This window comes from Zosterops lateralis, assembly GCF_965231275.1.
Source record: "Zosterops lateralis genome assembly, chromosome: 1".
Lineage (NCBI taxonomy): Eukaryota > Metazoa > Chordata > Aves > Passeriformes > Zosteropidae > Zosterops > Zosterops lateralis.
The window spans coordinates 81,174,400-81,190,581 of record NC_139762.1 but is presented as its reverse complement, the minus strand read 5'-3'; the positions used below and the strand labels follow the sequence as shown (position 1 = coordinate 81,190,581).

General features: G+C 35.4%; 1 protein-coding gene across 14 annotated transcripts in view; it reads right to left on the bottom strand.

Annotated features, from left to right (window-relative positions):
• Window positions 1–16,182, bottom strand: part of SEMA5A (semaphorin 5A) — a 310,831-nt gene that overhangs the window by 139,260 nt on the left and 155,389 nt on the right. For all 14 annotated transcript variants that reach the window (XM_083854446.1, XM_083854449.1, XM_083854445.1 and 11 more), the window contains one exon: window positions 1,578–1,640. In XM_083854446.1, the coding sequence (XP_083710572.1) occupies window positions 1,578–1,640 (63 nt within the window). The remainder of the gene's footprint in view (window positions 1–1,577; window positions 1,641–16,182) is intronic.

Below are 16,182 nucleotides of genomic sequence, written 5' to 3'. Positions count from 1 at the left end.
CTTCTTCAAAAGGGTGTGATGAGCATAAATGAAACTGCATGAATAAAAACTACACTACGGCCCATTCTTAAATGTGTATCACCAGTGTTGTGCATTTCTCCTAATAAAATTATTTAATAGCAACAGATGCTTTACACTGTTGAATAAAATGTGTGGTAACAGTGTTGTCAACATATTATTTGAAAGTACACCGCTATAGTCTCGAATTTACAATTACTTCCATCCATCATGTTAGATCACAGTCACTGCACTATGACTTTCACACAAGTTGAATGTTATTCTCACAGCCTTAAGCTCAGAAAATCACTGTGAAACAAAGCCATTTATGTTTAGTTACAGATAGCATTCCTACCAGGATTGTTTCTACTGTATATGCCCCTTGATCAATGCATTGTGATATTTTATTGATGCTTTATTCCCTTACTTCCAAGTATCATCATCTGAAAGCCAAGGATAAAGGCTTGAGGGATATATTGAAGCATATTTGATACATATTGAAGCATAAGTTTTCTAGAGAAAAGTAACAACTAGAAAATTAAACATTTGCTTAAAATATGAGCTTCCAAAAGTCCTTCCTTTTTTATACCTCACAGTGTAACATGGCACTGCTTCAGAAGTGAGGCCATTCTTCCTCTCTAATCTCAAATACACAATCATGCACTGCAATTTTATTTCCCAGCACTTACTAAAAAAGGAGCTGGAAATTAACTGTTTAATGGGAGAGATTTAAAAGTCAGTGATTAGATAACTATGTGGAAGAGATTCCTCCTCTACTAGATGATAGAGTTTCTGGAATATTTTTTTGAACCTTGGGATTTTTTGAGTTTTGCTCAACAACAAATTATACAACACGTTCTACTGAATAAAAGCGTGCTCTTTTGCATTATCACTTTTGATATGTTCTCCCTTTATGTTTTAGCTGAATTAACTTTAATCATTAAACAGTATAAAATTTAAAAACATAAATTGCATGTAATTCTAATTGCTTTTATAATTAACTTGATAACTAGCTACAGGTTGGGACAGGTGAAGGTTCCATCTAAGCACTACATTTACCTGTACTGAATAATAGAAATTGCAGTTGGCCAGATAAAGAATTAGTTTTAAATACAAAATACACCAAGTTCAATGTCTAAAAAGTTAGTGAATTTAATATTATTTTCTTCATAGCACCAGTAGATAGGAAATAAAAAAGTTAATAAAACTGCATCTTAAACATAGGGACATAAACTGAGAATTTTACAAAGTAATTACAGATTTATTTTGGATTTACAGCACAGAAAATGAAGTGAGAATACAATTCACTACATATGACATGCCACGTTTAACCTTGGTGTCAAAACAGTGAATTGTTGGAAGGTAAAGTTCATGGCCATTTCAGACAGGAATCACATGACTGTATCTCTCACCATATGCTCTTTATTTCTGTGCTTACACATCAGTGTAAGATTCCTTTCCTACATCTCTCTTCAGGAAGGGAGACAGTAAAAATGCATAAGGTAGGGATTTATATACTGAATTACATCTGCTATTAACATAAAATTTTTATTAAAGCAGAACAGCTGTCTCATGCTTACCTTTGATTTGCCTTTACTGTAACAGGCTCTTTTAGTAGCTTCATCACATTGCCACTCCACTGCCTGCAACCAAAAGGAATTTGTTAGAAATGCAGGTAACACAAAAATATAAGCCTCCAAGCTGTCTAAGCCCATGTTTGTGTTATGTGTTTCAGACACAGTGATGATTAGCTGTGGATTATCCTATCCATAAATGCCTCTTAAGAGTTTTCTCCTTTGAAATGTAGCTTTGCTGTTGAAGGTTTTTTATTATTTTAATCCAAAAGAAAGCTGGCCAATACCTCTTTCTCCAGCAGAGTTGGACTGCATCAGCACAGCATCTGAGATCAGCTTTGCTGAGAAACCTTGCTCAATGGGGAAGTGTGCCCTATTGGACTTTTTGAAGTATTTATCTCAAGCATCAAATGGAGATTTTAGTCTCTAAAGGTATGACTGCAGCACTAATCAGAAGCACTAAAACATCCATTCAAGGAAAGAAGCAATGGGCAGAGACATACAAGACAACAGTGAAACAGTGCACTGCAAAGCAGAAGCAATTTATCCTCATTTTTTGAGCTGTCTCACTGCTTCAACAGATTTATGCCAGGACTGTAATGCCTAGTCTGCATTACTACAGTTTCACTCCATGAGTTAATTCCAGTTATTTCCATATTTATCATTCAGCAGCTATGACTTCCAAACTTTGCTGTTCAGTGGAGCAGGTTGCATTCTTGGTGTTAATGTGCCAATACATGTACATATTTGAATGCCTATATATGCTGTGTAGTCAAAGTGCATTTTAAATCAGGCTGCATTCTTTCACCTCAGCAGTGCACATCCATATGTTCTTTAGATAAAAATGCCACAAAGCACTTCACATTTTATCAAGAAGAATTGAGATTTCTGAAGTAACCATGCTGTAACCAGTAATATGCTGCCTAATTACTGAAACCACAGCCTTTTCATTTTTATTTACAAGGAAATAATGAAAGACCATTTATCCAGATTTAATATAGGAACTATTTTGTACCTGGCTTTTAATCGAGACTGTATTAATAGCAAGCACACTCTCTAATTAATAACAGGGTGAAAGCCTAGCTAAATTAAGGGGGTAAATGCCTTTCAGAGCATTTGTGTTTCAACAAGCCCAAGAATGAACATTTTTCACTTCAGGAAAAAAAAACATGACTTATGAAATTTAATGTAATTACTTCTCTTCCTCATCCTAAACTTTCCTGTTTACAGCGTTTGCTTTTGCAATGCTAAATGACTATAGTGTATAGAGGAATATATTGAAAACTTCTGGAAGAATCCACTTGTGAATGACCCTAGAATTTATAACAAACTGTATCTAGCAGCATAAAAGAAATCTCATACTAAGTTAGATAAAAAAGCAGCAATGACCTAACTCTTTTGACTCGGTAATACAAAAAGCAATTCATGTCCATGACAGAGAACGTAGGACAACCAACTGAATTCCTAATCAATCCATTAGGACACACTGGACCTCCATGTCATATGGCACTAGATACAAGTGCTGAATATGTTATCTCAAAAAATTTCAAATACCTGGAGAAACGCAAAAGTTAGGTAGTACCAGGAGGAGGTCAGAGTAGAAAGAGAGTGAAATATAGATACTTAAAAGGAAGGTTTGAGGCAAAGTTCTTGTCAAAATTGAACTGAGAAAAATATGTCAAGCATGAACAGAAGGAAAAAGATGGCATTAAATACAAAATGCTTATCAATAAATGAATGTTCAGTGACAAAATACCAAGCTTTCAATTAATTGGGTCTAAGTCCATAGTATAAGTAATTTGAAGGAGAAGGATGTGAAATATTAAAACATTATGTAATATTTCTGGACATCATAGTTAACAGCACATACAAGAACCCAAACAGAAGAAACTGCTTCAACTAGATATAAATCTATTTGTTTCCAAGTTAACCAAATGGCCAACTCACTGGGGAAGCTCTATTCATGACAATATCTGCTAAAAAGGAGTAATACTATGTGGATGAGAAATAAATGCAGTGGTAACACTGGTAACAATGCTAAGTCCCATCCTTGAAACCAAGTGTTCTTATAGTCCTGTAGCCCTTGGTTCCACTGCTAGAGAAAATAATAATAGAGGAGGTTGCAAATGAAATAGAGTACAAAGGCATCTGAAGAGAGCTGAGTAGTTCAATCTGTTGTACTTTGGTCCCTAAGGCTCCCACATAATTCAGCAATGCAGGCAAACATTTCTATACAGAGCTTGCTTTATTTTTACCTTCTAATCTTCAAAAATTCAGGGGAGTTTCCCACAAAATGGAAATTTAGATATGCAACACAGTCTACTACTTCTATACCGAAGGAAGACAGGTAGAAAACTCTTTAAGATAAACCTCATTACAATGTGGGAAAAAAACAATAAAAATGTGTCCTGAATCTTCATAATACTAAGACAAACAAAATGTCCCAACAGAATAATGACAGTGTGGGTTTTGCCATTAGAAGATTATGACTTGAAAATTGTCATTCTGAAAGACCAGATGGACACATATGGATTGCATTATTCTAGAAAATAAGTGCAAAACCATGTTTACAGATATTACTGTTATCCACTGCTTTCCTTAAATTGACATATTCTCCTGCTTAATACTGATTGATGATGTTTCCATGAAGTTCAAAGGAGTGCAGATATGACATGCAAACCACGTTGGATATTTGATTCTCTATGAAGACCTTTACAGCTAAGGCATCCAAACAGGATATTTTTTTTTTCTGTTTTTCTTTATAGAGAACCTTCATTTTTCACATTAAAAATGCAACCTGCAGCATTCAGTGTAATGGTTTTAATTAATATTATAATTCTACTTAAGCTGGCAACAAAGTTCATTGAACCAAATTATAGACACTCAGGTTTGTTCAGTCTGGGGAAAGAGTAAACAAGGATTTGAAAGTCAGTGTCATAGAAAATAAGGACAGGTCATACACAGCTACTACTACACATTTCTACAACGAACACAGCTGCATAGGTTAAGGAGGAGGGTTTAAGGTGGCACACCAGTCTGTTTCTGATAGCAAGCTGACAATATTTATAATGACATGGCTTTTATAAATACAATGATCAATATTGTCCTTCAAGCACTACTATAAATTCAATACCTTGACTTAGTGTGCTCCTAGTTTCCCAATCTCCTTCATAAATACATTCTCTTATACATAAATAAACCTTAATTATGTAAAGTAGTGAGATTTTTAACGCTCCAGAAGTCAATGTGAGCAACTCCAAAGACTGCACTTGAAAGATACAACTTGAACTTAACCCAGTGTACTCTGATGAGGTTTTCACAGTTCACTTTTGAACACATATTGTTTTCTTCGATTAAAAAAAAAGCATGAACCACAAAGCTCCATAGAGATTTGACATAAAATCAGACTGAACAAAGCCAAGGCTTTGGCACACACTTAACTCTAAGCTTGAACTCAAGTTTCAAAATTATGGCAGGCAGCTTTTTGAAAAACTTCAATTGTAAATAACTGTATAAGTGTTTTAAACATTGATGTTTGTAAAGGACTTCAAAACTTCAGATGAAATCTCTCCTGGCATTTTCAAGGGGTAGTAGAAGGAGAGAAATTATAGCCAGTGAAGAAAAAAACTTCCAACTCGAGAATATGTAATGAAACTACTATCTTAAAAAAGGAAGGAAAATGTGCATTCAACACCCATATATGTTAAGTTAAAAATTACATTCTTGAAATTAATAATACTCTTTGGAACAACAGATATATTTTAGTATCTTCTCTGCATGAACAGTAAGAGTCTTGCTTAGAAGTTAAACTATTGTATCTTCAGCAAGTTAAACTAAATAACTTCAAAGAAATTAACTCCAACAAAATCTGAAAGACAATCTCTAATTTAAACTGATTTATACAAATACCTTTGAAGAACACTAAAAGAGAAACATGGGAAGTGTAGAAACAGTAAATAAAGTTCACAGAAGTAACTGTCAAGAGATTCTCTTACATGCCCAACATGCAGCAACAAAAGAAGTCCCCAGGCAAGACATCTGGAGGTCCCTTCCAATCTAAATTATCACATATTTTTCCAGAAAAATTACAAAATATAACAGGAAAAAAAAATCAGAGCCCTATGTGCTTAACTTTAATGTGGCCCTTTTCTATAATTCTTACTTTAATTAGTAAACATAGACAGGAAATTTGAAATTTGAACACATTCAATAAAGGACTGGCCAATTAGAATGATTTAAGTGAGAGACGTATTAGTTTTATTGACAGGGCAACAAGAAAAGTGTGGATTTCACCTACAGTGAAAGCTGCACACATAACTGAGTACAATCCCACCTCCTGGGAGAACAGTGTTCCTGTAGCTACACAAATATTCCAAACATATACAGGTAGATAGGTATGCATTCATATGTATGTATATATATATATTTACTTATATATTTATATATACTAATATATTTATATATGAACTTTAAAATTTAGAAACAGAATGTACTATTACATTTCATAGAAAAAGAAGTTAATTAGTCAAGAACCAAGAAATGAACAGAACAGTATTCCAGACAGATGGTCCAGCACTTCTTAGGCAGATGGCTCTGCTAATTAGATACTGGCAAAAATAACATTAAAGAAGATGGTTTAATTACACAACGCCAAAAACTAACAACTACATGATATTTCCTTGGTTTTTTTTTTCTTTTTCCACTATCTGCTTGCTTTCATTTCTTGTATCATGTATTTAAACAATACTCTGGGGACGTGGGGTATAATGGCAATCACCATAATAATATATGTCAACAAACGTGAGCAATATCGCCTTACTGTTCACATCAAGTCCAGCAATGGAATGGCTTCAAAATGTTTTGACTTGTTTGGAGAGGGTGTCTTACAGCCTGCCTAATTAGCTCTGTATGTTGGATTCCAAAGGCTGAATTTAAAGAGGCAATAAAGAAAGTGTCAGGATCGTAAACCCAAAGAAAGAATGTAGCCATGGAGCAGTACACCAGCAAGACATTAGCAGCAAATTAGCAGCCGCAGAGTTAGTGGAGGTTTTGATGGTTACCAGAAGTTTTAAGGCATGCTTTGGTGTAATGGCATCCTTGCTTCCAGCAAACATGTAAAGCCACTTAGGGAAGATTTATACCTGTCTCTATTTCACAGGAACTATTTTCCTCGTTTTCACGGAGCCATGACCTTGCATCATCCTTGCAGACGTTACTGCTAGAGCTGCCTATCTTGCCAGTAGGCTCCTGACAAATATCTTTGGAAACTATCATTCTCTAAATGAAAAACTAAATTATTAAAAAGGGGCTTCCTTTTAATATACCTTCCCCTTCTGGCTCACAAGAAAAGAGGAAAAGCTGGTTTCTGAGGATTTAAGGCATCCAGGTTAGGCTTTCACATGAAGTGATAGGCCAGCAGCTCAAACAAGAAGAACTCATACATGGACCATATGGACAACTTTACTAATTGGCTACAGTCACTACATTATTTTCCCTCCAAGTTTTTTTTGCCACATGTAACAGCCAATTTTCCTGGGAATAACATCATGTGTGTTTTAATTTGTTCAGAATCAGCTTTTACTGTTCATCCCCAGTTTAAAAATTACAGTTTCTTATGAAGTAAGCACTGTGAAACGGATGGAAATAAACATAAAATCATGCTTGAATTTTCCAGGCTTTGGAATTCAGTTAGAACTGAGATCCCCTGATAGAAATATAATTCTGTACTTTAAACCAAGCAATAGCTGAAGCTTTATATGGCTTCAAGCAGCTGATGTCAACTTAATTTTATTCCAAATATACTATCCTGAAGTATATAAAAAAGTAGAAGTACATACCCTGCCAATGCATGAAGCAGCCAAAGTTTTAATCATTTGATTTACAGATTATGCAAATAAACAGTTGTTGAAAATTGTCAGAGCTAATATGATAAAAGAAAAAAATTAACCATATTAGAGAAGAATTCAGAGTTACTAAGACTTCACACACCCTCAGTGTTCAGCCACTCCACTGACTTGAGTAACACAGGACTCTGCCCAAGACTGAACATTCACAAATGCCAGCTACTCATCCACCTGTGCATTCTCCTCTTTCTTTGCCTTCTGCAAGGATTTCTAAATGTCACAAAATATCCACTTGCTTTACACGTAACAGACACAGTTTTAGAGAGGAAAATGAAGTTCCAAACCTAGAAGCTAGCAATTCAAAACTTGAGTATGTTTGGAACTATGATTTTCAATCTTGCTCTCAGAGAGTTACTAAGAAACCCAAAACTGTTGCACTGTGACTTTCAAAGTTTTTATTGTTCCAATCTGGCATTTTGAGGCTTTTACAGTTTTTATGGACATTTAAAAATTGAATGCAAGATTGTGCTGAAGGGGTAAAACAACAAAATGTTCTTGCACTACCAAACTTGGCAGCCATTCAGCAGGTAGGAATGAGATTTCACAGCACATCTTTAACACATATTCTGAAATTATACTACATATAGTAAATTTAATGTTTTGAATAAATTACATATGAATCCTTTAAGATTTAACATCTGTGTTGCCACACTAAGTTTTGAAGTTTTGTGGGTTTTTTGCAAATAAGATTGATTTTAGTAGACTCCAAGACCTTTTGAAAGCAACATTTTGATGTATGCTATTTTTCTTAGAAATAGTGTTTTAAACTTATTAGGTCTTGATATGTCAGGATTCTCTTTATTCCAATGCAATGAAAAGAATTTCAATATAATTTCATACTTCTCAAGCCCCTAAGTTTAACAACAAAGTAGTGAGAAGAGTCCTCTGGCACTGGAGTGCCACAAAATGTTGGTTTGGACCTTGAGCACAGGCAAGCACTGGTTTGGAGATTTTTTTTCCTGTACACCTGCTCATTCCTAATAAGTTGCATGGAAATTTAAAGGAGGAGACATCACTGGAATGTGGGAAATCCTGCCCAATGCTGACTTGCTGATCAAGACAGCCATGCTGATGTGGGGTGCCCAGCAATCACCCCCCCTCAGCTTTCAGCCACAGGCAGCCAAGGAAGCCATGGCACTTCAGAGCACTTTGTGCAAATCAAAAACCTTCCTGAAATAATTTCTGAGAGACACGGCCAACATACTGTATCTTTCCCCTGGGATGTCAAAGATAGCTGTATTACAGCTTCCAGCTATGAGCTAAAAAAATATCAGATGCACCTGAAAGATACATTGGAGGATAAAATTTGTAACACCTTCTAAGTCATAATGAATAACTGAGACTACCAAAGAAATGTATTACTGTATGTTTGCATATAATTTTGTACATAATGTCACATTAGGAAGAAAAGAACAACTTCATCACAATTTCTATTTGTCTTTTTCACTTGTTTAGTTACATAGCTTTGTCATTACGCTTTACGGATGGCAAGCTTCATTCTGTCAACAGTAATACCAATCTGCAGTTCTAGAGAAAATACCATGCTTTACAATAACCGTTATTCACAATAATAAAAAATATTTTTAAAGTTAATCTAAAAATGGTATCTCTCAAAACAGCAAAGAGACAAATCTGTTGAAGGAAATTTAAAATACATATTTTTCCATTAAATATGCAAAAAAATCAGATAAGAAGATTTTAGATAGATGAAAACACAGAGGAAGTAGAATGTTATTGACAGAAGAAATGCAGTAGGCACCAAATTCATGCAGCTTGACCAGTAAAAAGTTAGTGAAAAATATGTTTCAACAGCAATGAGACACATATTCTACCATCCTTTTGGTTACATTAATTGCCCAGAAGGGCGATTGTGAAATCACATTTAAGTTTTCTTCTTTCCATTCAAGGATAATACATAAATATATAAGACATCTAGAAAGTGGACTGGGCAAAATTGAACACAGTAAGAAAAAAAATAATAAAAATTTCCAAAGAGTTGGCAACACAGTTAATGACAGCACAATTGACAGTTCACAAAAAGAAAGATGGAATGACATTTCAATTTTTGTTATGTTTAATTTAAAATAATTGGCTTTAATTTGACAAATGCTAAAATAACATGAGAAACAAAATAGCAAAAATATGGAGAAGAATAAAAAGTAGCGAGGCACATAAGTGAGTGTCATCAACTTATAGATAATATGAGCTGTGGAGTTGGACAAAAAAAAAACCCAGCAGGCTGAGAAAAATTCTCATTAGACACAAAATGCAAAAGATGCTTATTAAAATCAGAAATCTTGAACCTATAGCTAATAGAAAAATCACTGGAGTGTAGCTACACTGCTAAATTATACAGAAATCAAGGGTGAGAAAGGCAAACAGGAGCCTCAGGACTAAGGAGGGTATCTGCACAGAATATGAAAATGTCTCCACAGGAAGATCAGGTACTCCAGCCACAACAGGAGGAGCAGTAGGAACCAGGGGGCCCGTAATCCAACTCTAAGTGACAACTTCATCATGAAGATGTAAGATAACAGTGAGACCATGAAAAAGCCTGATTGTGAGTGCCCTTCTCTCTTGTTTTGACACAATTGAACAGTCTGGAGCAATGTCAACGGCAGACAGAACTTTGCACCTCTAGGTTATATGTTGAACATCATTCAAGTTATTAATTAGTGGAGGTCAGTGACATCTAGCAACCTCGCAGCAGCTACATTAAGTGGGTGGGTGATTTCTAGGCAATTTCTAAAAGACAAACATTCAGATCCAAATTGGCCACTTTTGCAGGGACAATGGAACAGCTGCTTAAAGGAAAAATATATCCCTTTACATATAAAGGTATTTATCTCATTCCATACTGACAAGGAATCTTAGGAAAGCAGTCACTGAAATAGTCATCATATCTTAATAATTCATCTGCAACTTTTCCCCTCCTATTTTCCTCCCTGCTGACCTTGTAGACTCGTAGGAAACTAGTCAACCTTTAGATTCAGGTCCCTTTAAGTGTTGAGAAAAGTATCTCCAAAATTTCAGTGATGCACAGAAATTTTAGTAAATATCTCACACAGGGAGGCCAACTAAAAAACAATTTCTGAAACAGCTACATAATATTCTTCTACTCCTGTAGCCTCTCTTCCATATTTCTTGATTTAGAAACACTTTGACTGCTACATTAGAAGAAAGACATTGTACTTTGATATTTTTCTTCCAATGTCGCTGAAAGCTCAGTGGAAGTAACTATAAAAACATGGTAAATAAAACTCATTCATCAGAATGCCCAATGCAACAGGTAATAAGGCACTTCTATGCAGCCTTGGGGCTCTTATTTCCTTTTGCAGATATCATCAGCTTTCCCCTTTTAGATTACACCTCATTAACAATTTGTCCCCTGATCGCTATGCTATAGCTCTTAGCTCTTTAAAAGTGGTTTATTTTGGAGGCTAGTTTAAAATTATAAACAAGAAAGTTACAAAATCTATTACTAGAAATTATTTCTTAAAAATTCTCCTGTGCCTTTTCTGCTGAAACTCTTTTGAAGTCAGTGTTACAAATCCCAGAGCATTTACTAGAGCAAAGCACTCCAAAATCAAAGCAAGTTTTGTCTAAGAAGAACAGAAGAAAGGCGAGAAATTGTAAACATTCTCAATATCCACTACAGACAAGGGGCAGCTACATAGTAGTTTAGAATAGGAAACTCCCTTAGCATAGGTCTGAAACATTGAAGAACTTAAGAATTAGACCAAAGTCCACTTATTTTAGTTTTTACTGTGAATTGTGAAATGGGTTTGAGACTCAGATGAGGCTGTTCTGGGAGCACCTCTACAAGACTCCAAAGTCAAAAAGAGAACATGAGAAAATGAGAAAAAAATCCAAAAAATCAAAATTAGTTTTCTATTTTAAGTGCAAGGTATATAAAAATGAATATAGCTCAGTATTCTTAAGGGAACAAAATAAACGGCAATCTTTATTTTTGCTAAAAAAACCTCAGGCAAAACCAACTGACCAAACAAAAAACAATAACCAAAATAAAAAATTAAAATAAAAGTGATTAAAAAAAACCCCAACAAATTATAACCCCCACCCCAAGATAAAAAATCAAAAACAAAACAAAAACACACTCCCAACAAAAAAAGCAACCAAAAATAAAACCCAAAAAACTACATTGTTTGCTCTGTATGGCAAAGTAAACCCTCAGTAGAGACATCCTTTCTGCCAGGATGTTAACTGTGACTAAGAACCAACATAACCCTTTTCTCAGGTGCAATAGAAATTTCACATTAGCATCATAAGACTAGGATTAAGACTGGATAAAAACAATGTATTCTCTCCTACCCATGTTCCTAGAAATAGCACAATTCTTCGTTACACTCATCCAGACTATCAGTATTCTCTGTTAAATGTGATGCTCTGAATTTAGATATTTTCAATATCAATTATTATCAGTCAGTTTCTGGAAAAAGCAGAGGGACGGCAGGACAGAAATTGGAATGTGTGTACATTTAGAAAGTATGCTAGAATGTAGGCAGCTTGTCTGGCTGCCAGATGCCCACCCAGCTGTTTTCTCATGAATTCATTTTATTGACAATTAAGAATAGAGTCTGATGGTCAGAAACAGACATAGCTAAAGCACTTTCCCACCACAACTACGACCAGCTTTTCCCAGGAACAAATTCATCCCTTCACTCTGGACTCTACCTCCTCCTCACTAGCAGCACAGGGGTTTAGGGAATGGGGAACCATAACCTGCCACTCTGCTGTCCACACAATTTTCCCTACTCTGTACAATATTCATAGTTAGAGACTCTTTTTCTTTTAAGCCAAATTGATTTCAAAAGCTGCAGTTCTGTTTGAAAACACTTCCCATTAATCCCACAAAATCTATACTACAGTGAGATGTGGCAAATAAATTTCAGTGTGAGTTGTGTGCAAGCAAGCACTCTGCCAAGAAAGAGAAGAAACAAAACACCCTAAAAATTTGAATGTTATATCATTCCATACTAAAATTATTACATGTTTGTGTGCATTACAGAAATACATTAAATACATGTATATATAAAAATAAGGCAATTTTAAAATTAAATTATTATATATATGTTTGCCCATTTTTACTTCCATTTTGCAGTTTTTTGGTAATAGTGTGCATGCTGCTGTCTTCAAATCACCTCAAATCCAATGTGAATATCTTCATTCATGATGCTCTCCATTTGTCAGAAATCAGCTTGAGGAGAAAAATAATGTTCTCACAGACACTTTAGTTCTTAAAAGTATTGATTCTAATGGACACTTTGTCCCTTCTTTCAACTTTAATCACTCTTCCAAAAATATATGCCTGTTCCTATTCTTATACAACAGATTGAATCAGAGTGAAAATTAAGAACATCCATTAACACACATCATATTTTTATGACTAATCAATACACCTTTAGTAAAATAATCTACTTCTTGCTCTTCTTAGTACTTCCCAACTTTCTGAAACCTCCACCATTCAGACTTAAATCTTCCTCTGCTAGAGAGTGAAATACAAGCAAAGTAAATTTTTTTGTAAAAATGAGAGTACAGAAAAATAAAATCTTTCAGTTGTTTTATTTGTAAAAAAATTCTGTCCCTTTATTCCACACGCACAATCACAAAGTGATTGGGGTGAAAATAAGACAACATAGTAGGCAGCTTTTTGAGAAGTTGTATTCTGTGCATGACTGGAAAAAAACTTCTGATTTTTACAAAGTCATTAGGGTAGCATAACAATTAAAATTTTGAATGTACGTGAGATGGATCTTGTATTTTTTTTTCCCATTTTTCTAGGACAATTAAATGACATCTCAATAACTTTGTAGAGATGGCTGATGTCCTCAGGCAAGAAAACTCAATTGTTCAAAATAAATTCTTCTGCACATTAAAAAAAATAAAATGCCCTTGGCAAGAATATAATGCATTGCCCGAAAGATAAACTGCTAGAACTAGTAACAACAGTAACAGCAAAACCAGTAATAGCAATATTGAAGCCCATGAGTAAATGACACAAGAAAAAAGGTGTACCACAAAATGAGATGGCTGTATGCCTCATTTTAGAGCAGCAACTGCCTCCCTTACAGTTGGAACTAAATACAGCTCCATTAACAGAATATGAAAGCACCTAAAATAAAAGTAATGCAAAATAAAAGCTATCATATCAGTGATAAAAGGAAGAGTGAGAGGAAGACATAAGGCTTTGTTTGCCAGTTTTCCTCTCCTCTTACTCTACTGTCACAAATCCACTACCAGCAAAAGTGCTGCATTGGATTAATGGCAATTATGAATTAATATTTTGCTTATACACTAAATTCCTTCCTTCCACACATACCTCTGACCTCCTCTATAGTGGAACTAATTCACCCAATTTAACTTAATTAGCACATTTTACCTAGCCAGTCCATAACCCCCCAAAGTCCTCCTAATAGTCACAGGAGCAACTTCTAGTATACAGTAATTGTAGCATAGAAAGCCACAAACTTGTCTCAATAAATGGAGTAGTGCATTTGCAATAGAAGTTTTTAATCTCAATCTAAATTAAATACAAAATCTTGTTTGATGTTGTGCTAGCTGAAAGTTATTTTCTAACACACATTATTTTTCTAGTATAGACGTAGCTTGTCATGTCTTACTGTCAAAAGGATGCCAATTTTCCAAATGTGATAAGCCAAGCAGGAATCTCAATCATTTGGCTCTTGTTCTTGATTTTATGAAGAGTGATTGTTATCTTAACAATCCTGGGTGGGGGGGGGTTTGGTTAATGCAGATGTGATGCAAGGCAGAGAACAGATAACAATTCTGATTTGGTAACAGCCTGAATGTACTTAAAATGCATGCTTGGAAATCCCTCCCACTGTGGCCACCACAATAACATCTTTTATCAAAGTTTTGTCTATTTTAGGAGGTCAGTTCTCCACAAATGCTAGTCTGATTCAATTCCAAACTGCAACATGCACTTGTATAAATCAAAGCAACACAGAGCAAACCAAAAATGTCAACAGGTTGGCTTATTTCTGCACACAAGAGGCAAATGTATTTTGCTGCACAGGGATTACAGAGGGAATATCTTTTGTATCTTAGCAAAAGAAACTAAAACAATTTTTAATTTCTTTTCTCACATTGCAGGTTTCATGCATGGTCCTCAACCCAAAGACCACAAGTGGAAGAAGACTGGATGAAGAGAGGGCACTGGCTAATAAAAGCAGCAGTCACACAGAGTAAATATGCTACATCTGGGCAGAGTATCAGTCATTACCACACATGAGTATGTGCCCTACTGAGCAGAGAGAACAAGCATCCCTCAGTCTTTTCCGAGAAAATTACATGCTGCAGTTGGGTTCACTCTTAAAACCTACAAGGGGAGAGCACTGAACTGCTGAAGAACTAAATAAGGATATATAGGAGTCTGTGGAGATGACCTTCAGGAACACTCCAGAACAGTACTATGCTCAAGAAAGATCATCCAGTGATATCATTGCAGGTGAGTGAGCAGAAGGAGAGGAAAATGATGTGGTGTTGGGTTCTCTCTACCTACACTAATGTATGGGAGCAAAGATGCCAACAAAATGAAGTTAAGTAGAGATTTGATCATTGTATGCTTCACAAAAGAAGCTGAGACATGTTTAGAGGGATCCATAGCCCATGCTACACATTATCTTCAAAGTTAGTTATGAAAAGAAAATAAGGATAGAAGCAGAAAGATAAAATGGAAGACCTGTCTCCAGTGGCCTGCTAGGAAGAGACATGGGTACATAGATAGGCATCCTCTCCAGAGCAAAAGGTAGTTTCCCCAAACACATATTGTAAGGAGTGCTATGAGGCCAGAGAGTACAGGAGTGGCAGACTTCAGCTACCCTCATAAAGTCTGGACAGGCATAACACTATAGCCTGGCAGCAAGAGCAAATTTTTAGACATAAATCAAGGTTTTTATGAAGCAACAACATAATGCTAAAGAGTGGAAAAGCAGCTGTTGACCTAGCTCTGAGTAGCATGCAGGAATAGCAGTGTAACAGCAACCAGTATGTACTTGGATACTAGAGCATGTCTGCTCCATGAAAAGGAACTTCAGGATGAAGCAGCATGATAAGAAAGAGCTAGGTCAGGCAGCTGAGAGTTAAATTTTTTGCTGGCAACATTTAAGGATACCTAGCTGGAGACACATAAACACTACCTTGCAAAAAGGAAAAAAAATAACATAAAACTGAAGCAAAGGGCAACTTGGAACAGATTAACAACAGGACAGAAGTAGTTAACAAAAGGAAGTAAGCATCTTTCAAAAACCTAAAGCAGTGTCAAAATGAAAAAAAACAAAGCACTGAAGAATAATTTACTAAAGTCATAAATATTATGAGTAAGTCCTTCAAACACATTAAAATCGGGAATCTTGACAGTTCAAAGAAGCAATAAAAGACCAAAGAAGTAATTAAGATAAAGTCACACCAAAAAAACCCCGTATTTCTCCCCCTGCCCAAGTTCATCATGGTAGAGCTCAAGGAAGTTCTCATCCCAGAATACACAGGGCTGCTGATAAAAAACTCTCATCTCAAACCATAGTGTTGTTACAAGAGGTTATAGAATAGAGATAAAATGAAAAGCAACATATTTTCAGCATGGTGAGTTGTTCGAGAATATTAAAAGTAATTCAGAGAGGAAAGTGCTGAACTATTAAACAGTGTATGACCTTCAGCTTACAACTGCT